The sequence below is a fragment of the Caretta caretta genome, chromosome 4 (genome assembly GCF_965140235.1).
Source record: "Caretta caretta isolate rCarCar2 chromosome 4, rCarCar1.hap1, whole genome shotgun sequence".
NCBI lineage: Eukaryota > Metazoa > Chordata > Testudines > Cheloniidae > Caretta > Caretta caretta.
The window spans coordinates 108,459,427-108,487,140 of NC_134209.1; the positions used below are offsets into that span (position 1 = coordinate 108,459,427).

At 39.8% G+C, this 27,714-nt stretch overlaps 1 protein-coding gene across 4 annotated transcripts in view; it reads right to left on the reverse strand.

Moving 5' to 3' along the window:
- The window catches only part of UBE2K (ubiquitin conjugating enzyme E2 K), a 64,371-nt gene that overhangs the window by 16,680 nt on the left and 19,977 nt on the right, over nucleotides 1-27,714 (reverse strand). For 2 of the 4 annotated variants that reach the window (XM_048848538.2, XM_048848537.2), the window contains exons 2-4: nucleotides 20,261-20,354; nucleotides 9,660-9,718; nucleotides 6,463-6,545 (exon numbers count right to left, since the gene is read on the reverse strand). The exons of 1 other annotated variant lie outside the window; for it this stretch is intronic. In XM_048848538.2, the coding sequence (XP_048704495.1) occupies nucleotides 6,463-6,545; nucleotides 9,660-9,718; nucleotides 20,261-20,354 (236 nt within the window). The remainder of the gene's footprint in view (nucleotides 1-6,462; nucleotides 6,546-9,659; nucleotides 9,719-20,260; nucleotides 20,355-27,714) is intronic. One more of the 4 variants, XM_048848536.2, reaches the window with a different exon arrangement.

Sequence of the window (27,714 nt, forward strand, 5' to 3'; positions counted from 1 at the left end):
GCAGAATATTAGCCTGAAACATCAACACGTTGTGTGGTGAGACTGCTTGATAGATCTCTTGAACAGACCACCATTAAAGTACCTCTACCTGAAAGAGGTTATTTAACAAGCCTGTATTCAAAGCTGAGGTAAAAGGAGTATTTACAAATTCACAAGCATGAGTATCCACAGCTGCAGAGAATTTCAGCTCCAAAAACTTACCACTGAGAGAAATTCATTAGGCTTACTACAAGATCATTCAAAGAAGCTACTTTGCAAGCTGCAAAAATCTCCTGCCAAGAGGAAATTTAGTATTGAAGCTAATAACACTATGTTAATCATGTTCATTAGAATATGAAAGCCATTATCCCAGAAAAAAATACAACTGTACAAATATATTCAACTATTTGAAGTTGTACCAGCCACAAATAAAACTAATGAAAATGAGCCCAGCATTACAGTTTAGGGCAACTACATTTCTATTTATCCTCAATGACCCAGCAAGGGGACCTCCTCTCAAGCTTCCAGCTCCCCAGACACTGCCTTTCTGGGTGGAGACCCCACATCTCTCTCCCTTCTGACCAAGGTATTTCCCAGCTGCATAGTTCCCTGCCTTCACTGTGTCATTCCTAGCACAGACAAGATGCCTAAGGACACCTGCTTGCTTTCTCTTCAGAGATGGTTAATAGGTATAATTGCTACAATTATAAGGCACAATAGCACTTCCTACACAAGCCTACTTTATTCTTATGATAAAAAGTATTACAGAATAAAATATTACAAACAATAAAAGAACCTATACACATGCTAATAATAGGGTTGCCAGGTGTCTGGTTTTCGACCAGAACACCCCACCGAAAAGGGACCCTAGCAGTTCTGGTCAGCATAGTTGACTGGGCCATTAAAAGTCCAATTTGTGCAGGGCTGGCAGGCTCCCTACCTGGCTCCATGTGGCTCCCAGGAAGCTACTGGCATGTCACTCTGGCTCCTAGGCATAGGGGCAGCCATGGGGGCTCTGCCTGCTGCCCCGACTTCGAGTGCTGGCTCCACAGCTCCCATTGGTGGGAACTGCAGGTTTGGCATCTGTGGGCAGGAGCAGCATGCAAAGCCACCTGGCCATGCCTCTGCCTAGGAGCCAGAGAGACACGTCAGTCACTTCCAGGGAGCTGCCTGAGGTAAGTGCTGCTCGGAGCCTTCACTCCAACCCCCTGCCCCAGCCCAGAGCCCCTTCCTGCACCCCAAGTCCCTCACTCCCCCTGTACCCCAACCCCTGCCCCAGCCTGGAGCTCCCTCCCACACCCTGAAACCCTCATTTCTGGCCCCACCCCCAGCCCAGAACCCGAAACCCCTCCTACACTCCAATGCCCTACCTCAGCCCAGAGTCCCCTCTCACACTCCAAACCCCTCGGCCTCACCCCAGAGCCAGCACCCCCAGATGGAGCCCTCACCCCTCCCATACCCTAACCCCCTGCCCGGTGAAAATGAGCAAGTGAGAGTGAGGGAGAGAGCAAGTGATGGAGGGAGGGGGATGGAGTGAGCAGGGTGCACGGCCTCAGAGAAGGGGCAGGGCCAGGATGTTCAATTTTGTGCGATTAGAAAACTGGCAACCCTAGCTAATAAGCTTATCTCACATTACCCCAACTCTAACATGGGCACTGGCAGGAGCATTTCTCCAACACCTCATACCCAGGGTTTCCTTTGTGATCACAAGTTCATTACAGCCTCAGCTCAGAACCAGCCCTCAATCTTATGGGAACTCAGTATGCCCAGCTCTTCCAACTGTACCCTAAGAATTGGGGCCCTCCTTTGACCAGGCATCCTGTGCGTTTGCTGGATCAGGAAGACAGCCAAGAGCCAGTTTAAAACCAAGGTTTCTGGATAAATAGCCTTGTCTGTTGGTCCCTGGTGAATCCAGTCTGAATTAGTATATGCAAACTTTTTCAGGGAGGTGACTTCAAAGGGTTGATAATGGAGGATGTACATTAACATCTGCCTTCCTACCTAGGAAAGTACCTGCAATCCCACAATACAAACAATTCCATTTTTAATACAATGTACTCCAAAAGCCTAATTCAGTAAGGCTTAAGTAAATTCAATAAAGTTTATCTTAATTCCATAAGATTTGTTCCAACAATTACAGGATATTGCTAGTTTGTCACACCCAGTTTATACCCTCACACCCCCTAAAGACAAAAAAACTATCAAGTCATTTAGACCCAAATTCTTCCCTCATATACACAGTTGTAACTCGTACAGACCTCAATGTCACAGATGTCCGTCAGAATTTGACCCCAGTTTTAATTATAATGGCAACAATAGAAATATTTAGTAAGACCATTCCAAGTTAAAGTTATGCTTCAAAATCAGATCTTGTAATTCTTTTCAAATATCTGACAAGAAAAACTTATAAACTATAACTCCCAGAACCAAGTGCATAAAACATTCAAGCCTGGTAGCTGTCCATTCTACCTTAAATACTGAGTGCAATCCATTTAAAACATTGAGTTATTTATCAAGAATTTTTCATGTTTGTCACTTTTTAAAATACAGTCTTTCATCCCACTCACATAAGTAAATGTATTGTGGTATTTCTCAGTCTAAGTATAGTTAAATTAGCAAATGTCACCATAAAGTTAAATTCTGCAGTAAACTATTTTTTAAAACACAACAGTGTCACTATTCATACTGGTCCAGCAACCACTTTCATGAGGTGGATTGTATTCCTTTTTAACCTTACACCAGGCTGTTTAAAAAAAGAAAGGACTGGGTGGAGTTCACCCGCCAACAGAGCCTACCTATAACCACATAGGTAACCTATAAGCCAATCTTTTCCCTCCAGCCACCAAGGAGCCAGAAGCACTAAAAAAGCATTCCCAGCACCCTCAAGCAACTGCCTCTGACTGAAATACTATGAGTGGACTCAGTAAGAAGCTACATTCAGTCTTATTTCAGAGTAGCAGCCGTGTTATAGTCTGTATCTGCAAAAAAAAAAAAAAAAGGAGTACTTGTGGCACCTAGAGCTCAAATAATTTTTTTAGTCTCTAAGGTGCCACAAGTACTCCTTTTCTTCATTCAGTCTTATGTGGCCACTACAACATAAATCTTTGAACAGCAGTAATGGAAAACAGAAATAAAAATAAAAAGACTTTCTGGAAGATTCTTCCACAACTGTTCTAATTCAAACAACCACTGATAGTTATTAAGAGCAATATAATTATAGTAGCACCTACATGCCCCAATAGAAATTGGTGCCCTACTATGATGGGCACCATACAAATCATATAGCGAGAGACTGTCCAGGCCCTAAATGACTTTCAATGTAAACAGAATCATCATACTAAGAGCAGAAGAAAAAAATATTACCAATATTTTACAAATGGGGATCTGAGGCATAGAGATTAAGTCACTTGCCCAACATCCAGTATTGCCAACGTCAAGTGTTCAATTACCACAAGTCAGGCCTCAAAAAAACCATGAAGTTTTAAAAATAATAAATGTTTAGTTCTTTATCTGCCTTCTAATTCTGACCCTTTATGTTTCACATTTTTCAGCTTTTATCTGCAGCAATGAGGGACAGAAACTTATCTTACTCTTAAATGAAAGGTGAAATTCTCATGTAATCATTTGACTCCCGAAGCTGGGACCAAGAAAAAAAACCCACCACCAAACATTGCAAGATTTGTTGTAAAATTACAAGAGCTGCCAACACTGATTAGGTCACAGAGGGTGGGTGGCGGAACTGGAAATTGGGAGTCAGGAGACCTAGGTTCAATGTCAGTGCATTAGCCATAAAGGCAAACCTTTTCCAAGGTAGACACTAATTAAGAAGAACATATACCAAGTATGGGGAGATACCTATAAAAGCCTACACCTTTCAAGAAACGAAGATGAGGCACTATCAAAAGACAAATGTCAAAACTCCTAGATTTATTTCATGACAGGAAAAATAAGCACAACTTCTGTTAAAAAAATTCCTGCATCTCAGTTTTCAGTGGGAGCTGTTGGCTGTTCAGCACTTTTGCGAAATTGTGACATATTTAGGTGCTTAAACACAGACACAGACTAACATTTAGGATGCCTATTTTTTAAAATACTGGCCTTGATATTTTGAGCATGTCAGCAAAATAGTGGATAAAGGAGAACCAGAAGACAATCTATCTGGACTTTCAAAAATCTTTGATAATCTCCTTTCCCCACAAGGCTACTGAAATTATTGTAATTAGTAATTCGTTTTTAACACCAAGAAAGAGATCTTAGTGTTACTATGCATAGTCCCCTGAAAACTTCCACTCAATGCGCACCAGCAGTCAAAAAGGCTAAGAGTATCTTAAGAACTATTAGGAAAGGGATAGAAAATAGGACAAAATATCATAATGCCACTATATAGATCCATGGTGCACCCAGACCCTGAATATCATATCCAGTTCTGGTTGCACCATGTCAAAAAGGATATAGTGGAATTAGGAAAGGTTCAGAAAAGGGCAACAAAAATGATGTATGAAATGCCTTCCACATGAGGAGAGACTAAAAAAGGTTAGGGCTCTTCAGTTTATGACTGAAACAAATATGATACAAATCTATACAACTATGAATGGTGTAGAAAAAAAATGAATAAAAGAAGTGGTATTTATACTCTCTTAGACACCAGGAGTCATCTGGTGAAATTAATAGGCAGCAGGTTTAATATCAACAGAAGGAAGTACTTTTTCACACAGTGCACACCTAAACAGTTGGACTCATTGCCATGGGATATTGTGATGGCCAAAAGTATAACTGGGTTAAAAAAAGAACGGGATAAGTTTATGGAGGATAGGTCCATCAAAGGCTATTAGCCACAATAGTCAGGGACAAAACCCCATGCTCTGGGCAACCCTAAACCTCTGACTACCAGAAGCCAGGAGAGAAAGACGGGTGGATCACTTCATAATTGCCCTGTTCTGAACATTCCCCCAGAATCTCCAGTATAGGCTACAGTCGGAGACAGGATATTGGGGAAGATGGGCCATGGTCTGACCCAGTATGGCAGCTCTTAAGTTCTTATGTACAGGGTGAAAGATCACTTTCTGTCAGAAATAGGAATCAACTTTGAGACCGAAAAAGTGGGAAAAAATGGTCCCAAATAATACAAAAGTCTGTTAATGTCAGCAGATCAAAATACAGCTGTAAAACACTAAATGATACCATAGTACACTGCCCCACAACTTGTTCAATGTTACGATAACCCACTTCATGTGTTTCTCTTTCTGCACCTGATCCACGAAGGATGAGAATATTACATCCCCCAACTACAGAGCCAGGCTCTTTAGTTCAAGCTTTCCACTATGGAGGTCCGTGGTTTGATCCCTGGCCAAGATGGCAGCCATAATGTAAGTGGGGACTGAAAACATGACCTTGACAAACGCATTATCTGTGAATCAGAGAGGGGGGTGGGGGGGATGCATAATATACACTGACCAGTGGGTTACATGTGCTATTCATAAATTAATATGTACAAGGTATAATATTGAACATTAACTTGAATAGAAGATAGTCAAAAATAATTTAGAAGTTAAAACGTAACAAACGCACCTTTTTAAAAAACCTAGAAGAGTTCAGTAGTTATACCATGGATTACTCGCAGATACATTCCACATGCTTTGGCAATTAGAACTTTTTCAGAAGTATACCGATGAATAAAATGTCAGGAGTGGACCGGGAAGTAAAGGGCAAGTGTCCTATTCCACTTTTACATTTCTCCAAATGCCTTACAAGTAAGCATTGGCTAGTGGATAATCAACAGTGTTAATGCAATACACAATATTGCCCCATGCTTTTCTCTCTTTTCTGTCCATTTCTTTTGCTTCCTGCTTTCTTATTGCTTCCCACTACTTTTCAATTTCTGATGTTTCCACTTCATACCCTACTGCTGCTAACCTAAAGTTTCCACTCCAAATATCGCCATCCACCCTATAGTACCTTTCCCTGCTCTAAGCCAAGTGCTAGCAAAGTAGCAGAATGAAGGTACGTATTTTAATTTGCTGTGCTGCTTGCACCTAAGCTGGCCATCAGGTGAGGCAGGTAGAGCAAGAAGAGAACCCCACAGTGAAGAATCTGTAATATTTGTTACTGAAGGGGTTGGTGGGGAACTTGTGCATAAAGGGATTATGAACACCACAAAATAGCAAGTATTTATGCATGAAATTAGACATTCATCTTCTACCTATGTACCTTAAAATACCTGAGCTTTTCTCCTCGTTTCTCTTTCTTGGACTGTGTGCGTTCAATACTTTCCAAAAAACCCTACTTCATAAGGATACTATCTGCAACTCAAAATACTATATAAAAGTATTTATAAGCTTTAAGAATATGCTTGAAACTCTGGAGCCATACTGCTCTTCATTTGACATCTGTAGTTTCTACAGTATGTGCTTTTGCCTGTTCTCCAAGTTAGATCTGCACTTTAGTGTTAGTGTTCAAATCTGTGAACTGTATGGAGAATCTTACCATTGATCTTTCAGGATATCCAAACAAATGGCCCCAGTGACCGAGCTAATGTTAGGATGCCATATTTTGGTGATAAACCGCACCTAGAATATAACATAAGATTTTTTTTTAATATAGCTATTAAATAGTCTACAAAAGACAAGACATTCAAAATACCTTTTAAAAAGTTGGAACTACCACATACAGTAAGTTATTTGAATTAATCTTGGAAAGAAAAAGTACTAATTTAAGATAGCCCTGGGACACAGGAGAACACAAGATATACATGAAATAGCATATGCCACCAGGCTTCACTATAGTAAATTTCTGTAGAGAATCTTTTGTCAGGAATCTTGTTCCGTCCAGAGAACAGGATCCCAGGGCTAGGACACAAGGCCCTCTTTCCAATTTTACACTGAGGCCTTTCCCCAACTTCATTTGGATACAAAGAGCTCACTCTCTCCTCAACCACACAAAGCAACTCTGCTTTAAGGCCTTCTCTACACTATTCTCAGTGTGTCAGTGTATAAACTTTAGACAAGAACATATTAGCTCTGCCTTCAGAGAACAGAAAATATGGAAGAGTTTGAGAATGGAGCCATTTATTAACAGCTTGTGTCTGTAAATCACTTTGAAAATATAAAGACCCATGTAAGTGCTAAATATTATTCTTCATTTACTATGAGAAATTAATGGCTGACAAAGTACATTCTGGATATCGAAGCTTCAGAGGAGAGAGAGTTGTGAACACTAGCATAAAGGACTAAGCACTAGCAACTGTAGTCTATACACGGAGCCCCACTCAGACCAGCCTGCCTTCAAACTCCGCAGAAAAGGACTATGAGCACATATTTAACTAATAAGGAACTACAAAACCACATTCCTAGGATTAACAACAAGGCTGAGCACCTGTGCACTGAGAGATCCAAGCAGCTCTTCTACAGATGTTGAAGAAAGAGGCTAACAAGCCCCAAAGCAGCAGTTACTACGCTGTGGTCCACAAACTCCTGGGGCTGCTGCATCCACTCCTTGTTTCAACTCCAGCCAAAACACATGTGGAAGGAAGGAGCTACCAACAGTGGAAGTTTCCATTTTATAAAAAGACCCTTCCCTCCTCCATCCAGTCTCACTCCAGACCCAAAAATCCACACTACCAGAGCTAGAAGCCACCCACCCAAGAAAGTCATCAAACCCTCCATATACAGGCCAGAGTGAAGTGATCCAGGATCCAGTCCAAAGAGGTGCTTTAGGGACTGAGAAAGGGAGCCAAACAAGAGCTAGGTTTGGGGAGGGGGCGGATTTTAAGGAATCAGATGGCTGGGTCAGGAGACACTGGTTCCAGGGACCTGGCTAGAACACAGGAGTACAGAGTTGGGAGAAGGAGCTGGCAGAAGCATGAGACCTGCAGAAAGCACCAAGAAGCAGGGTTTTTAAGGTTTGTAAAGATAGGGAGGGAGGAAGAAATCAGGGCCTAGACAGTAGGTCTGGGCAGGAGGGATCCAGGAAATTTAAATGGGGACAATGAATTGAGTGTATGTAAAGGGAGAGGAGACAGAATTGGAGAGTGCAATAAAATTTGCATGGGAGAGAACGAATTGTATGTGTCCTTTCTCTCTCTCTCTCTCTCACACACACACACACACACACACACACTATATTCCCCATGTCATACAAGTAATTCTCCCCATGCAAGGAATGAGTGTAATTTCCAGGCGGATGTCAGGCAATCAACAATTGCAGTATGATTTGAAAGGGAGATGGATCCATAATATGTTCAGTCCACTGAGAAGTGGTCACACTATTACAGTCTGTCCTACAAGGATGAACCTTGAGACATTTCTTCTCAAGGCTGAAAAAACTTTAGAGTTCTACCAAGACAACCTGCCAGCAAGATGAATATAAGATGGTAGCCTGTGCCTTTAAGGACCAGAGGCTTAGGGTAAGCCAGCCCTGGTCAATTATCAAACCCAGCTGGGAAGGAGTAAATGATTATAAAAGCTGGCAAGTGGCTCCGCTGAGGGGGGCTGCAGATACAGACAATCACCTTGCAGCAGTCCCTGAGGAATGAAGTCTCTAGGTGGTAAGCCATATGCATCATAGCTGGGTAGAAAGTTTTGTTTTCCCTTTTTAAGTTTGTGGTCATTTGGACTACTATTAAAGACTAATCTGGTGTAGGTGGTGAAGAAGCTAATGTTTCATATGATGGAGAATGTGGGCACGATGATCAGCCCTACTTCAAGGGGAGAGTGCAGTCAGTTGCAGATTTAAAAGGGGAAACTGAGCCATGGTGCCACACAGCTTCCCCAGGCCACGAGGGGCTGCAGGAACAGCCCACACCGTTACAGTTCAACGGCAACAACATGGTGAGAATGCTAGACTCAAGGCCCCAACATATAAGAGGAAAAGAGCTACCATTGTTATAAGGTACTATCTAAGGGCCCTGTTTGGGGGCTTTGAATCCTCTTCCACCTACTTGGTGTCCAATAAATTTGAAGCACACATACCCTCTGGCAGCTGGAAGACAGGAGTGCACTCTCAATGTGTTGGTATTTGTACTTCCATCTTTCACCTGAGAATCTCTTAACTATTGTCAGGATGGCTTCTGTTTTTCTTTCCTTTCCTTTCCTTCTTTTTTTTTTTTTTTTGGTGTGTGTGTGGGGGAGTATTCCTCCCTTGCAAACAGCTCCAAACCTAAGTCTGATGATCATCATTTTCCCAAATGGCAACAGAATGCAAGTGAAGTGATTCCTGTCCATTCCACTGTAATAGCTGTAGTAAGAGTGCCCTGCATGTGATGATCACTCAAGTCACAACAGAACCAAAACAGCCATCTATAGTTTAGTTATTACTATAGACCTGGAATGTTCAACCCAAATACAACATATGGAGCTCAAGCAACGTGTTACTTCTTTACTAGGAGCACATGATATGGGCCTAATATAGCTTTTCTTAAAAAACAAGATTCAACCCTTTGTTTTGAATATGAACAATCCTCTCCAAATCAAATAAGAGCAATCTTCAAGCTCGTTTATCAGAGACTCTTGACAGGAAGTGATGAAGGAGCTGCATGTTTGCTCCACTTCTGCCTCTATCCAGAAAGCGTTAGAAAATAGAAAACAAGGACTCTGAAAAAATAAAGAAATACTGAAGAGGAAGTCCACTACACAGAAATACAACAGATGACATGACATAAGAAAGACATCCACAAAAATGTTTACCTTAGGAGGATTGAAGGGATATGTTTCTGGAATTTTTATCTCTAGTTGATATCTCCCTCCTGCAAAAACCAAACACAAGTGAAAGATTATACTGATTTCAAGAGTGTTAACGTACTATGATCTCAAAAGAAAGTGAAACAAATGTAATTCCAATGTGATTACCCTTACATGGATGCTGTCAAGTAATTTAATCATATCCAAAAAAAGCTAATTTAGTGAGAAATATCTTCCAACTTTTAAATACACATACACACATTGATGCACATACATAAATTCAGCTTATTAAAGCCATATTCCCACATTTTATACAAACCAAATACCTATTTTCAAGATATTCAATTTGTTATTAATCTTCAATTTCCATTTTTTCCTTGTCAGAACACCTCTGTTTCACATTAGTCAAACAGACCTTCAATTTAAAAAATTAGAATACCTAAGAAAGCAGATACTAAAATAAAAATAAATTTATGTAATGATGCCCAGTATTAGTCTGAAACACACACTAAAGAATTATCCATTTCACTCTGACACTTAACACCCTCAAGTTCTCTCTTCAAAATACTCAATCAAAATTAGTTCAATTTAAAATTTAAATTATTTAGAGCTTGAGGATGTTCTGCTGTGTAACTTAAGAAAGGAGTCCTCATTGCTTTCAAGTTCTTCAGTATGCTTTGAAAAGAATAACTCCCAACACTTCAATTCACCAAGTGCTAAATACTACTTAACCACTTACTATGGCTCCGATTCTGCACATACGTATGCATGAGTAATCCCAATGCACTCAACGGGGCTAATAACATGTGTTTGCATGATTGGGACATATAATAAGGGGAGTCAAAGACCATGTCTACACTACAAGGAGACAAATTACATCAACATACAGCTGCCACAGTTAGAATATCGCTTGTGCGCTTGCAGACTTATCACCTTGCATCGACGCAGCACATGCTCACAGGAAATGCTTGTGTCAATACAATGCAGTGCACCATGGGTAGGTATCCCAGTGTGCAACCTGCACTGTTCAGCACACTGACTTTTGGGTAGTTGTGGCAATGCCTGGTGGGGCAGGAACGAATCTCGCAGCAGTGACTGGAACAATGGCTCAACTTCCCGTAAGTCAATGTTCTCCATCCCATAATATCTCTGTGCCATAGTTTTTGTGCCTAATTTCAAATTTTCATGAACTGATGCAGGACTTGTCGCTGTCTGCCATCTCTGACAGTAGCATAGGAACCTACACAGCTCTGCACTATTATCACAAGCATGGCAACCACAGGATGCACTATCCTTCAGTATTTGTGGAGCCACAAGAAGAACGCATGGAGAACGTGACGATTTCCAGGCGGTCAGGTTGCTGTGGGACATAGTGAGAACCAATTCAAGGTTGTTGGCATTCATGGAGAAGCTGCAGATGGTGGTGTGCCCCTTCTGGTCCCCAAGAAACAAATAGTGACTTGGGGGTCACATCATAACACAGACTGTGGATGATGAGCAGTGGCTGGATCTGTGTGCCAAACTGTCCCAGACATCAAGCGCAAGGACACCAAATAGAGCTGCACTGAGAGTGGAGAAGCGAGTGGTGATCACACTTCGGAAACCTGGCGTGCCAGATTGCTACCAGTCAGTGGGAAGTCATTTTGGAGTTGGAAAAGCCATAGTGGAGACTGTTGTCATGGAAATGTGTAGGGCCATTAATTGTCTCCTGCTACACAGGACTGTGACTGTTGGCAACGTGCAAGACATAGTGTATGGAGTTGCAGCTCTGGGGTTCCCAAACTGCAGTGGAGCAATAGGCCACACGGACATTCCCATTTTGACTCCAGACCACCTTGCCAGACAGTACATCAACAAAAAGGCCTACTTTTTCAGAGTTATACAAGTGTTGGGGGACCACAGGGGACGCTTCACTGACATCAGTATTAGCTGGTCAGAGAAGGTGCATGCCGCTCACATCTTTAAGAACATATACTATTCAGAAAGCTATAAGCAAGGACTTACTTTCCTGACTGCTGGATTGTCTGTGACAATGTTGAAATGCCAACAGTGAGCTGGGGTATCCAGACTACCCATTGCTCCCCTGGTTCATGAAGCCATACATCGGTCACATCAACAGCAGCAAGGAAAGATTCCACGCATGCTCAGCAGGTGCAGAATGACAGCTGAATGTGCTATTGGTAGAGTGAAAGGGCACTGACATGGTTTACTCACCAGATCGGACTCAGTGAGAAAAATACCCCACTGGTAATAACTCTCTCTTGTGTCCTACATAATATTTGTAGGGAAATGGGGAAAACATGCAGTAGGGGTGGAGGGAAGATGTGGAGCAACTATCTGCGGAGTTTGAACAGTCAGACCCAAGGGCTATAGATGAGCTCAACAAGTAGCTATAAAGCTTAGGGAAGGCTTGAACGAGCACTTAACAGCAAGTGACAATGTACTGTGATACTGTGTTCAACCTGGGGAGGCAGTTTGTGGGCCTGTTAGGAATAGTGTGGGGCTTACTGCACATCTGTGCATATATCAAGGACAGTTAAGGCTCTGTGTCTATCACGAAGGTCACAGATTCCGTAACTTTCCGTGACCTCTGCAGCAACTAGTGTGGCTGACCCCAGGGCCAGCTGCTCAGGTGGCCCCAGGGACAGCCAGATCAGCCACTGCTCAGGCACCTGGCCACAGAAACCACTTGGGCATTTGGCCCCGGGGACCGTCCAAGCAGCAGCCAGTGTGGCTGGCCCCAGGGACTGCCTGAGCAGCAGTCCCAGGGGTGGCCACCAGCAGTGGTCCCAGTCCTGCCCCTCCACAGGCAGCCTCAGGGGTGGCCGGAGCAGCCACTGCTCAGTGGCCCCTGGCAGCAGTCCTGGAGCAGCTGCTTCCCCCCCACCCCACCCCGAGCAGCGGCCTACCCCCTAGGCCATCCCTCAAAATTTAGTCAGGGGTATTTATAGTATAAGTCATGGACAAGCCAAAGGCCATGAATTTTTGTTTATTGCCCATGACCAGTCAATGACTTTTACTAAAAATACCTATGACTAAATTGTAGCCTTAATGACAGTGCACCTATTACTATGGGGGGGGGGGGTTTGCTGTACATTTACATTTGCAGTACTGTTTGGCAGTGATACGATGGGTAGTGAGTGTACAAGACCACTATTTGCATGTTTTGTAAACTAACAAAGATGAATTACTTTCAAAACAAAATAGTTTTACTGACTATTTTCATGAAGAATTTAAAATGAAATACATTGTAACTTTAAAAAATTAAGAACCTTAATAAATTAACCAAAGGCAGAAACACTGATGTCAACTGTAGCTACACATAAATCAGCTGTGACTCTTGCAGGTCAGTGTATGTGAAGCTATGGTTGTCCAAGCTTTCCCTCAGTGTGGAATGGTAGGGGTAGGCTTGCTGGCCCTGAGGAATGCTGAGGGGACATGTAGGAAGGCACTATGCTGTAGCTCTCCATTGACTGCAATGGCAGTCGAGCCCGAGACTATTGAACTTGGAGGTCAAGGGTCTGCATTTGCTTTGCTCCACATGGCTCCCAAACTCTACAGGGAAATGAAAAGCAGATAGCAACTCTCTCTCTCGGTTGTAGCACTGCCTGTTCTAGTGCAAATAAATTAATGAAAGCTCAAAATTTATGTCCCACTAATTTGAGTCGCACCATCCCTGTAATGGAAAATTTATTTACATACTTACCTGAGGTTCCTTCCCCTGCATCAAGCTTGCCCATGCTCAATTGGCAGGACTGTGGTAGAGTCCAACAAAAGTCCTGGCTCGCTGCACAGCCGGATCCCCCAGCAGCCTGTCCCCCATATTTCTCCTCCTCTTCCTTGTCCACTTCCTTCTCCTTGCAGATCATGGCAGGGCCTGTGACTCAGGCTCCTCAGAGGTATCCATGGAGGTGTGTGGGGTCTCTGCCAAGTATGACATGCAACTATTTTTAAAAGCATCATGTCTGTGGCTCTGCACCCAATCGATTGTTGGCCTCCCTGGCCTTCTGGTATGCCTGCTGCAGTTCCTTGGTTTTCCTGTGCACCGCTGCTGGTTCCTGTTGTATGCCTTCTCCTGCATCCCACAAGCAATCTGCTTGTCGATGTCTTAACAGCTGGTTAAAAGTTGCACAGCCTTCTTCCACAGGCCCAGGAGATACAATTTCTCCTGTCTACTCCAGGCAGGAGCACATTTGAATTATGTAGCCAAATAATCAGCTGGACTTTTGCACGCAACAATGGATTGCTGTTAGGTGTGGTAGCTCAGCTGGGCATTCAGGAAAAGGCATTTCAAAAATTTGCAGATGTTTTAAAGGCGGGGACTACCGATCTATGAGACACCTGAGTAGTGGAGCTCACAATTGTGACTAGAGGTCAGTGTCACTTATTGAGAAACAGTTGCTGAAAAAAACTGTTATGGTTGACACTCGCATTACATTGACCTCCATACGTCGACCATGGTTGTACACTGCTTGGGGAGGTGGTGTTAGTATGTTGGCATAATGGGGCACTTATATCAGTGGGAAACACATTTCAGTATAGACACATGCATAACTAGGTCAACACGAGGCAGCTTATGTTGACCTATCTTTGTAGTGTAGACCAGGCCTTAGACATCCAAACCCTTGCTATAATACGGTTTCTTGCTAGAAACATTTCTACAAGCATTTATTATTTCAGTATTATACTACCTATTCCTAATAATACCTCCTTTGGGGGAGTAAAGCATTTCTTATTCCAAAGATATTGTTAGCAACATTTATAATCCTCTACCAATATTTCTGTATTTTCAGGCAATACCAACCTATCTACATTCTCTTTTTATTTGCAATTTCTCCTGCACTGCTTGCCTGGCAGTAATTTCATGGATCATAGCACTGCAAGAGATTAATAGAATCTATATAACAATTTATACTGAGTTTCCATCAAGTTGCAGGCCACAGCATTGTTCCTTGTATACATTATTCTCTCATTCCATTCTTGTTCTTCTATTTGGAAGTCAAAAGCTTTTCCTCCCATTTATCCTTACCAGTTTACTTTGTAAGATTTTATATATTCTAGCTATAACTCCTTCCCAATGATAGTTCAGGCCCCGGTCCTGCAAATTATCTACACAAGCAGAGACTTGTTTCTATATAGGGACAGGGGTCTGCTTTTCACACTTTGTGGGAAAAACTACATTACTAATAAGGAGAAATTACAGAGTCTGTCTGCCTGTTTCTTACATTATTCAGTGTAATATATTTCCATTCTCAAAGAAGTTACTGTCATATTTTTTGGCACTTTCTGCAAAGTGCCTTTCCAACTATAGAAACGCTCTGAAGCGAACATATATGTTCACTAACTGGAGTTACTTTATATGTAATAGAAAAATTGGAATAAAAGCCCATATTTCTAGTATTGTCATCATTAAGGAATTTATGTTTATATTTGTTACTCACACCAACAGAAGAGGCCTAAGATTTCAACTGATTTTTTTTCACCCATCTGAATCCAATTAAAAAAAAAAAATCTATATTTAAGTCACCAGCTATAATTCAAACAAAAACAGAAGACAACACAGTCAGGATTTTAGGCATAACTCAGCAATGCCTTCCTCCACAGAACAGAGATGGTACCACACTATTCCTAACACTTTACTGGCATAATTAGTACATTTATTTTTAAAAACTAATACAGAAAGTAAGACAAATGTTGAAAATGGGAAAGGGTGTGAAATATGTAAACACTGGGGAAGGGCTTACAAACTAGCACACAAAAAGTAACATTGTTACAAACTAAAGAGCAAAAGTAATGGAGATGGCAAATTAGGTTATGGCAAGGAAACAAAGTATTTAAAAACTGAAAACAGGAATAAGAAAGCGTGCATGGTCTGTCTTGACTGATAACTCTCTGGAGAAAGGACAAAGGTTTTATGTTTTTGTAAAGCACTTAGCACAATGGTGCTGGATGGAAGTTTGTCTGAAACACCCCAATCTGTTAGTGGATGTAGATCTTCCTGATAAAGATTTAAAAGGGTTCTGCTAAGTCATTATCCCACCTGACTATAGGGGAGTAGAAGTGGGAAGAGAGGATCTAAGGAATAGGCTTAGCAGTCAAGCCCGCAGAGGTTTAAATTGAACTTAAGGCATATTTTTCTTTATTTTTTGTGAATTTTAAAAAAAAAGTTTCAGAAACAGGTGAGTTTGAACTCAAAATAGCATGTACGCTATGTTTATAAGGCAGACTGGAAAAGGCAACAGGTGACACTATATAAAGAGCAATAAGATGAAGTACAAACCAAAGTCACATTGGCTAAAATACTAAAATAAGTCAGGGGGGAGGGCGGAAATGCTTGCCAAATTACTCTTGCATCTCTGTATCTGTTGTTCCTTTATGTTGACCACAGGCAGTGAGACAAAGTTGGCCAACGATTCCAGCACCATAAGTTTGGTTTGTGTCTCACAACGTGAATGCAAAATACAAATGTAGGGAGTAGGCAGACAAAGGCAAGACAAAAAAAATAGGGGCCAATTTTCAAGCAAAGCAATCTGAGAAGACAGTGAAAAGTTCCCTCTGTAGGACTGCTAAGAAGACTGCTGCTGGATTTCAACATCCAAAAATGCTCTTAAGATTTTTGCTGCTCATACCATTTTGTCTGGATCTCAAATCAATATACAGATATTAAAGCAGACTTTGCAAATGTAATTTAAAGGCACGATTTCATTCCCTTCAAGGACAGGGGCTATCACAATTTTGGGTAACATCTTCTAGCCTGCCATACAAATAAAGGATCCACCTGAATTTTATAACCCCCATACCTAAGTCAGTAGGGGACAATAAACTAATACTATTTATAAATCACCATGGACATGTATGGCATTTACAGACAAAAATAAATTACAGGTCCCTGCTCCAAAGAGCTTATAAACTAAATTAACTTTTATATACATTTATCTAGATAAAGATTAACTTTATTTGCTCACTAATTATTATTGTTACATCTGTCTTAGAATGCAATGGATTGTAATACAAATGTAACTTCTGTACGTACCTCAATATTTCTGCTGAAACCGCTTGGTAAGTTCTTAAAGCAACGTTCAAAAGCCTTGCTTTTTCTATTACACAGATATTAGGAAGTCCTACACTTCCAAACCTCAAGTCTAATGTTACTATATTTACTGTACTCACTACCCGATATACACTAAGAAATGAAATTACTATTATTGTGGTTCACCAGTCTGTCATTAAAGAGGTTTACAAAAAAAAAACAAAAAACATTAACACACCTGCCTTTAGACTACCACTTTAGAACTTTTTTAGAGAGTGTCATCTACTGCAAAGCAGAACACCAGCCATTAATCTGGATTTCCAGAACTCTTGCTATCTACTTTTTTATAAAGTGACTGGAAGCTGCACCAATTCAGGCTGTGATATTTTAAACATAAGTTAAGCTAAGCTAACTTAGCTAAGTACAGTTGAAACTGGTCAATATTTGGGTGGGAAACATTTAAAGAAAAGGAAGATGATGAAGGAAGTGTGTTGGCAATTCATTAGATTCCTTTGGATCACTTTTCTGTAGGAATTTACCATTTTCAGAAACATAAAACCAAGGTCCTTACCATTTGTGGTTATTTTAAAGAAAGAAAAAAAAGGTCATAGAGGGCTTCTTCTTAAGGTTAACCCTGATATTCCCCTGCAACTACAACTGGATATTCTTCATTGTTTACCCTGAACAGTTGTGCAGTGTTACTGTTTTGTCTATATTTATCTATAGATCTATATGTCTATATACATAATCTTAATAAATGCATAAAACTATGTTAAAAGAACATTCAGGTTGAAAACTCAAGCATTCAAAAGTTAGGAAATGCCAGAATTAAGGTTGCTCATGTAATCTTAATTTGACCGCTTTATAAATACACACTATAATACAATCCAACTACATGATCGTGCTATTTTTTTCCACTGACAGAATTCCTGCCTCATTCAGTGATCAGAAAAAGATGGTGCTCACTGAACAAATAGCTATTCAATATTTTTTAAACTCATCAATGTGTCCATGCCTTATACACCTCACATCATCCAAACCTTGCACTAAATACAGAATTACTGACTTCCTCCTGGTGTTTCTATAGTGCTCTCATCCTGGTATCCATATGTTTCACAAGCACTAATAAGTTTGTCTTCCCAATACCCAGTTGAGATAGGGGAGCATTATCACCATTTTACAGACTGAGAACTGAGAGACAGAGATTAAGCCCAAAATCATCATATGAGACCTGTAATTTTGGATGCCCAGTTTCAGACACCAACAGCCCTATTTTTCAGAGTACTCAGCATTTTTACATGTTTATACAGTCAAAGCACAGATACTGCTGACTTTGGTTTCAGCTGCAAGTGCTTTGCCCTTCTACAAATCAGGCCCAAAGTATCAATTTGGGCATCCAGAAAGTAATGGACACACAACTAGTAGTCAACTGTGAAAAGTTTGGTTTAAGTGGCTTGCCCAGCATCATATAGGAACTCTGTGGCAAAGAATCCAATTCTCCAGGTTGGTATTCAGCTGTTTTAACTATGAGATATCCTTTCTTTCTCTTCCTGCAGTCTTTTACCTCAGTGGCTACAAAACTTCTGAATTCTAGAACAAATGGGGCCTACAGGCCACAGCCTCAGTCACAAAACAACCCTGATGAATTTCCTGAGCACTATCCATTCTGTATACTGATACGGTAGGATCCTTTAGGGGAAAAAAGTATATTATGTTATTAAACACTATCACAATGCATACACACAAGGAGGATAAATTATGTGGCTGTACAAGCAAACTTAATTCTGCCATTTCCTAAATTTTGAGTGCTTGACTTTGCAACTTAACATTCTTTTAATATAACAAAAACCTTAAGTTTTTCAAAAAAAAAATTCCATTAAGTGAAATTATATTGACCTCCATGTGAGTCACTGACAGCCCTAGAACCTTTAGATCCATAGCACAGCTTCAGCTAACAGCGTAACTGGTAGCAAAAACAGGCTATTATCCTCTGTGGACCAACCACTGCAAGGGGGATGAGACATTTCACCAGTGGGCTTCACAGCTATTTGCTTGGGAGCAGAGGAATGTTGGGACTTACCAGTTACCGTCTGGTGCCAAAGCAGCACAGGGAAAGGAGAAGCAAGCACAGGGAAAGACCTCCTAAATATTGGGTTAAAGCATACTTGGAGATAGAATATTCTCAGAGTTTTGCTGCTAGCCTCTAACAAACCTCTACTGAGCATGCATGAACAGCAATTTTCAGAGACTTATAAATTCAATAAATTTGGGAAGATTTTCACAGGGATGATAAAAAGCATATGTCTGACTCCAGAATGACACCCCTATCAAATTTCAAGTCCCTGCTCCAAATCTTGGAGGTACCAGAACTTCTCAATGAAGATTTGTAACAAGTTTTCAACATTGGCAAAAGGGCTTACTTTCCCATAACCTTGCTTTTTTGAAAACAGCTGAACTGCTTTTGCTGAAACTTTTCCAGAATTTAGCCTGAGACAGACAATCGGCATAGAAAATTTTGGCACATACAGTTAAAGTTCAGCAAAGCTACTGAAAACGGGGTCTTTTGGCAAATGTCAAGCAACCCTAACTTTAAGAAAAACAACAAGGAGTCCGGTGGCACCTTAAAGACTAACAGATTTATTTGGGCATAAGCTTTCGTGGGTAAAAAACCACTTCTTCAGATGCATGTTTTTGTGGATACAGACTAACATGGCTACCCCCTGATACTTGACACCTAACTTTAGGAGTCACTGCCAGCTCCACCAGTATTATACACACACGTAATGTTACAAATGTAAAGATAATTGAGCAATTTGGGATTGCTAGGTGAAATGCACTGTCAGTTATACCTGGAACAAAATCTCTTTGTTTTTCTGGTATGATAAACGATATTCTTGGTTGTGATTCAGACCACAGAGAAACTAGAAAATAGGTCATATGGTTTTCAGGATAATTGTAAACACCCAGTCTAGTACTGAGGCTCCCCCAATGGAAAATTAAATAGAGGAATCTACGGAAACAGGTAGACCTCCAAATTTCCTCTAATGGAGAGGTGCCTCTCCTTACAAGTTGAAAAAAATATAAAAAACATTAAAAAGACCCACATTCTCTACAACAGCTCTTCGTAACCCATGTTGGACAATTACTCTATTCTGCACTCTAGGTTTCTCCAGAGTACACATTTGCTTCCAGATCCCAGAGACAGTTACAAACTTACACATCCCCACCAAGCATGATAACTATATCTTGCATCAGGGAACTAAACATCCTTCTTACTATACCTTTTACAATTCTGTTGCACAGCCCAGACTGCAACTTAGTCCTTGCAAGTTGCATGGTAAAGTCTGTTATGCTACAGACTAAATACTTTTTCATGTGATTATATGTAAATGTAGCGGATATATTTTCCAAAGTTTAAATTTAAATATTTAATTTAAAACCACATAAATTAATGGCTCATTTCAAAATACAGAGCTCTTTATTCCTTTTTATTTTGTAAATTAACCTTCTAAACAAAGCAACCCAAGACACATAATTTGAAGTGCACAATAATTTCATACACAAAAACATTACTTGCCTTCATATGGTGTGTCCGGAGGTCCTGCTATTTCTCCTCTTAATTCTGTAAAATTCTCATCTACAAGATCTACTTTAATTTGATTTTTGCTCGTCTTAAAAATAAACAGAGAAAAACAGTTATGAGTAAGTTATGTTTGATACACACCTTCCCAAAAAATAAAGTATTCAATTTTTAGAACAGATTTCTAAAAATAACTCATTTCAGATAGCTATGTTGCAGTTAATTTAATTTAAAATATAACCTTATGCAGCATTACTGTTCTCCAAAGTAGTATTTATAGAGCCACTAACATAGACAAGGGTATTCAGGAGAATGTGGAGTATCTGAAACTACTTTTAATTTTTAATTGACTAGATTTAAAGTGACTCCCTAAATAGCTATTTAGTCTGAATACTTTAAACAAGACAAGAAAAAAAACTCAGTCCGAAATTTTAACTTGATTATGTTTAATATATCACTTGGAAGTGTATTGTTCTGTTTAAAGCAATCACCACCTTCACTGGAATACAGCAAGAAGTCTCAAATAGTGTACTGACCTATTTTTTAAAACAATACAATATCCTAAATATTAACATTAAAGGAAATCTTGTTTAAAAGCACTTTTTCCACAGATTTCAGCGTTTCTCAAATATGGCCACCAGAGGTTTTTCTTGCAGCCACAACCACCTGAGTGGGGACTGGGGAGGGGGGGAGGGCAAGCATTTGTCCCTTCCCTGGGTCTGCAAAGTACAGTATTTGTATGTTTGTTAATATCACTTTTCACTGCCTCCCAGCTAGTAACCAGTCTGCTGCTGTGAAAAGTGATAACAACATACAAATATCACTTTTCACAGAAGAGGACTAATTAACTAGCAATTCTATTAAAAAACAAACCAAAAAAGCAAAAAGAACAACAAAAAAGACAAGAACACGCAAAACACATTATTTGTGTTTCTATTCTGTTTAGAATAGTCAATAAATCAATAAAGAATAGAGACAACCGTACGTTGTTATTGAGTCTGCAACAAAACCTTACATAAATAAATTACAACGATTTGGACCGGTATATGTGTATATTTACTTGTTTTTCCTAAAGCTAGTTAAGTTTTTTAGAAAAATTGTCATATTGGCCACCAGCAAGAGTTGGTCGCCGCACTTTGAGGCCACCAAAAAATTTGTTGCGAGAATCCCTGCTCTCAGACAACATTTAGGTGCAGGAGCTACTGGCTATTTGTCACCTCCTCCCTGACTACACAGTTCCTAAGACAAATTTTGTTGGAGCTCTGTAGGTTAATTTCCAGTTTTTCATAATGGCATACTTAGATACTGTATGATGTATGTTTCATAGAACCATTTATTAAAAGAGTTTAACCAAAATTATACGTTCCATTCAAATTTGTCTTTCATCTCAGAAAGAAGCAGGAATAAAATGTCTACATGTGTTCCAAAAAAAATTTTTTTTAACAAAACAAACTACCCATGGAAAAATATACACCTAGATTATTTACAGGTGAAATACTAGAGGGCCACACACTTTGTTGCTTCTATCGTCTGAGCTCTTTGCATACACCATGGACTCCCTGAATCACTCCATTTCTCCCCATAAGCTGTCTGTGTGCCACTCTCCCATTCCCGTCTATTTCAGAGACTCTTGAAACCCCTACCCCACCCTTTTCCCCATTTCAGGATCTCTGTGAACACCCCCTTTCCTTTCACCATTCTTATTTCTTCTTTTTGTTTGGGAGACAAGTCATTCCAGATGACAACATTTTAAACTATATTGGGAGGACAGAGAAAACTATGCTGTAAAGTATTAATAGCTGCCCATTCTCTGATCTATAGATAATGACAGAGCTAGTGGAACTACTGGGTCTGCTAACCAGATGCAAGGGGCTCCATGGGTCCATTTCCCCCTTCCAATTTTCCAAATCTCACCAAAATTAATACTATTCTGCCCGCTGATGCCTAGAACATTTCCTGATTTTGAGTTGATCAGATGTGGAATTCAAAGGTTATCACAAAAGACAAACATTAGGATCACGGATATTAAAATATACATTTTTTGAGCCAACATTCAGTTTCCAAACTAAGAAATGAAACAGATTTTATGCCTCTCTTCTATTTACAAATATTCCCATTTAGAACTTAGAACAGGTATGATGGTGATACCAGCTACAGCGCCATAGCAGAGGCTGAGTTTTCACTTCAAAAGAAGGAATTAAATCACTTCTGTATGGAAGAATACAATACATCTTTCACAAAATAACTACTTTGAGTATTTAAGTAGTTAATGAATTTTGAGACTTTACAAGTAAATCTGTTAATTGTTTACAAGTTACAATTAATTTTAAACGGATGCTATAAAAATTTAGCACTCTGTCAGATCTTTTATCATCCAAAATCATCTCAGCTCAGGTATTATTTACACAAAAATGGCAATGAGGTAACTGTTGAACAGATCTGATCGTTTATTAAAATAAATTTTTAGGAATTTAAGTTTAATATTTTCCATTAATCTTCATAAATGAAAATTTCTCCTTCAGCAGAGACTGAAGAATAGTGGTTTCAAGAAACTTGAATCACCCTCTTTTAAAATGGCTGCCACCTCGTATGATTCTGAAAAGATTTGACTCAGGCTACCTTTAGTAAAGTTGGCCTTCTCAAAATAGCTGCCATCTCTCATTTGTTCTCAATGGGTCTGAAGACACAGACTGCCCTTAGCAAGGATGATTACTGCCTCCATTTACCTCCTTCCCTGTCTCTTGACAGCCTAAGGGGCCACCGTCATCCCTAAGGTAAATTTCCAGACAAAAACTGCTTAGTTCTAGATTAATATTCATCTGTTTCTTTTGCTGACAATTTGTATTTAATATTTTCCAGTTCATTTATCTTTGACAGAGACTATTTGTATAATCACATTGAACACTATGGTTAATATTGTGAAACAAAAGGAAATGGACTGTTTCAGAATGTGCTATTTTAAATGTCCACATTTTGAAGCTCAGAGACCATTTGATGACTTTCTATGCCCCAATCACCGCTAAAAATCTTTGGTAGGAAACCCTGGGATTCTAATTAGATATTTTAAAAGAGCCATCCTTAATGAATCAGTGCGTTAGGATCACTGTAACAATGTTTTTGTGATCCAACTGCTAGTTTACCACCACCATTTAACCAATACAATGGATTTCTAAGGACCACTTCCATATACAGCCATTACTTTAAAGGATCCCTATGGAAAGTCTCAAACAATTTTATTCTTCTATTTGTTAGAGACCATCTCCACACAATTTTTTCAGGGCCTTTGCGCAGTCAATTAATTATGGCAGATTTCATCCCAGAGCTGTGCTCACATTAATGTGTGATGCTGCTACACAAACATGTTTTGCAAAACTCTAGAAAGAGTTAGTCACATCAGCACACTAGGTTCAGCTCTAATCAAAATAGGAAGTCTCAATGCTTCTCAAATGGGAATGGACAAAATGCTATGGAAGAATATTTCCTTTTCCTGCTTCCAAAATATTTTCACTCTCCTTTGAATATAGTATTAGTCCACACTAAAAATTAGTAACCTCTTTAAAAAGGTAATGCTGAATTATATCCCACATTTACATGTGAGTTCAATCCTTGAGGGGGCCATTTAGGGTTTTGGGGCAAAAATTGGGGATTGGTCCTGCTTTGAGCAGGGGGTTGGACTAGATGACCTCCTGAGGTCCCCTCCAACCCTATGATTCTATGAAATAAGAATCAGACCCAGGCTGTGTTAACTGATCAGAATTCATTAATAGGATTTAGACATGATCTGAATTGCCCACAGAAATACAGCAAGATTTTATATCATCCCTGCTTTGCAACCATAATTTGTCAGCAGGGTGTGAATCTAACACAAATGTAATTTTACAAAAAATAAAGACATATTTGTGTTTTGACATACAATTAATTATAGATACATCTTGATTAGAAGGCCATATAAAATTATATCAATCTATATTTGAGAAACTCAGAATACAGTACATTTTTTCCAGACTTAAATTATTGATCTGCTATAGTATCGAGAAACCTCTTAAGAGTTCAGTATAAGCACTGTAACAATCCTGACAATACTTGTATCCCTACAATATTATAGTTCCCCAAAACTACTTCTGCAGATATTCTATGGCACTAATCTGAACTAAACAAAACCTAAACTTAACAATTTAAACAATCGGTCCTCGTTGTGGTTAGAGTTGATGAAAAAAAAAAAAAAACACAACAAGAAAACATTTTGGGTTAACTCCAGAGCAGAAACAAAGTTAGTATCTTTAAAAAGATGTATTAACCTTATGCCAAATTATTGACAGACGATGAAAGGGAAAAAAGCCAGGAAATGCAAGTTCTGCAACACTTGCCACTAACACAAGAACATACTAATAAAATGGGATTATGTTCAATAATATATTGCTCCCCTAAACATTTCTCTTTCCTCCCTCCTCAGACACAGACACACACACACCATTTTTTTAAAGTGCTAAATGAAAACTATATATACACACACTTAAAGCCCTACGTCAAGAAATTTTGCTAGCAAGTTTTCTTCAGACTAAATGTATAACTCAAAGTCTAAAAGCATAGATTTACCATGAAATTGTTGACAAAATTAATAATTACAAATAGCTACTAAAACATAGGGGAAACTAATGGATCAGCAGCTTTGAGGCAGTTGTAGTGTTTCTACTTTGTTTGTAAGGTGGCCTATATAAGTAATTTTTAACAGTACATTTTCCAAGCTCTAATAATATCAGAAATATCTAGTGTTAAATGTCAGAGCAAGCCCAATGTGGTGTGCCTGGTGATCAGCATTAGCAAGAATACAAATGTTTAGCTCATGAAGTGTAACTGAGCAATTCTGCCATATAAAAGCCCACCAGCAGAACCAGTGGCGATATTATACCTGGGTTGTACTGTATTTACAAAAATTTGTATTACAAAAGTTTATAAAATTTTTAATTACAATGAGAATCTGCATTAATACATACCCCATTTTGGACATTAAAGTTGACTGGAAAAAACCTACACATCAGCCATGCCTCTGTATAACATACTACAAGTTTATTACTGGAAGATGACAGTATGCAGATAAGGTGCATGGTGTGGGCTGAGCTAGAAATGATCTTCCATTTATTTTTAAATAAATACTGTTTGCCAAGAGTGATATAAATGACCCTACACCCTTGCATCACAGCAACCCCCGTGGTACATTTCCCCCACTGCAAATGGATTCCTGACTGACCAGTAGCAATTGGGGGTTGCAAGATTCCACAAAGCAACCACCACCCGGCTTCTTCACTGTCACTGCAGATCTCATTTTGGTGTCGCTGCACTGGAGCTGGGGTGAGCTCTGCACACAGATCCAGGACTGTGGCCTTGCGTGTCCAAAAGTTTTACAGCCACAGCTCATCATCCCAAACCTACATAATGATGCAATCCCACCAGTAAGTGCTTGTTTCTCGGGCTGCGAATCGGCACTCCACTATCTGCAGCTGTTCTGTGAATGCCACCAACAACTTTGAACTGTTTCTTTCTATGTCCCACAGCAATCTGGCCTCCAAGGAATTGTCATGTTCCCAGTGGCTCCACAAATACTGCAGAATCAGACATCCCAGGCTCACAGCACTCATCACAATAGCACAGAGCTGTGCAGGATCCATGTTTCTCACAAAAATGGCAGATGTGCAGGTGTGACCCGGATCCTAGTGGGGAGCCAGCTATGATCACTCAATTAGGGTGAACTACAAAGAACGGGGCAATCACCATAAAGCTGGTGGATATTCCAATACCTAGATTTACCAAGCCAGCATACAACAGCTTTATTACCTCACTTGTTACTCAGAAGTGCAAACAACACATTTCCCTTAAAGTGATCCAGCCTCAGGCCTCCATCCAGGTACCAACATCAAATATGATGAAAATTTCTGTAAATTTTATTTCATCATATAAAAGAAAAGGTTCTACCAATCCCAAAGGAGCGGACACATTACCTCCCAAGTTAATCAATGTTTCAGATCTTACTCAAATACATGCTACAGCCAATTCTTATTAACTAAACTAAAATTTATTAAAAAACAAAAGAGAGGGAGTATGGTTAAAAGATCAATATACATACAGACATGAGTTCAACTCATTGAGGTTCAGATTCACAGCAGAGATGGTGAGCTTTGTACTTGCAAAGAGTTCCTTTAAAATTCAGGTTTCAGAGTAGCAGCCATGTTAGTCTGTATTCGCAAAAAGAAAAGGAGTACTTGTGGCACCTGAGAGACTAACAAATTTATTTGAGCATAAGCTTTCGTGAGCTACAGCATCCGATGAAGTGAGCTGTAGCTCACGAAAGCTTATGCTCAAATAAATTGGTTAGTCTCTAAGGTGCCACAAGTACTCCTTTTCTTTAGAATTCAGTTGTTAGGTCACAGTCCAATGTCCAAAACTCATATTCAGGGCGTACCAACATAACTGGGACTTTGGTCTTGTCACTCAAAGCTTCCCCTGATGAAGTCTAAGCAGATCTGAGATGACAGACTCATGACCCAAGGATCTTTTATACAATTTCATGTCTTTTGACAAGTTGGAATTCCTCAGGGAACAAAAGGTAATAAATTAGTATGACTTTGAAGGAGGTCCATCACCGGTACTTAGCTATATGAATTAACATAAGGCCATTTGCTTGTTCCTCAACCATTCACACTACATTTCAAAGAGATGAATACTGAGATATCCCACGTTTACAATTCATTTACATTATAGGACGTTCTTTAGACCTCTGAATTATCAGAATACAGCATAGACAGGGACGGTTGATTACATTGTCCACCCTACTCATACATATGTAAATACAAAAAAACGACAAACATTATTTCCCCACACATCTTCTGTGAGTTATTTATTTTGCAGGATGTTTAACCCTTTCTAGCCATGCGTCCCAGCAGGTTTGCAGGGATTTTGAAAAGAGGCACAAAACATTATGGAATGCAGATGAAATTATGGGATGTTGAAATCATGTTCCCAGTCATCCCTGCGTGACTCAGTTGCCCCCATGAGACATTGCAAAACTTTCCCAAAACACCCTGCGCTAGTTGGTGGCAAGTTGCACAGTGGGATAGCACCCAGATTGCACAGCTCTCTGCATCAAGGCAAGCACTGCTAGTGAGGACCCAACAGCCAACATGAAGTGTAATGTCAATATGCAAAAGCAATTTAATTACTGCGGTGGCTGCATATAGATGTAATTTAGGTTGACAATTTTGTAATGTCCCATTAAGTTTCTTCTGCTGCCATTAAAATAACCTTCATTCTCAACCTCCTGACCACCTCCTCCCAACCACATGGCTCAAAGCTGAAAACACTCATTGATTTAAAACTTGTCAATGATTATGTAAGGGTTTTTTTTTCATTATATTATCCAGGCAATCTGGGTCCCTTCCCCAGGCTTCAGTTTCCAT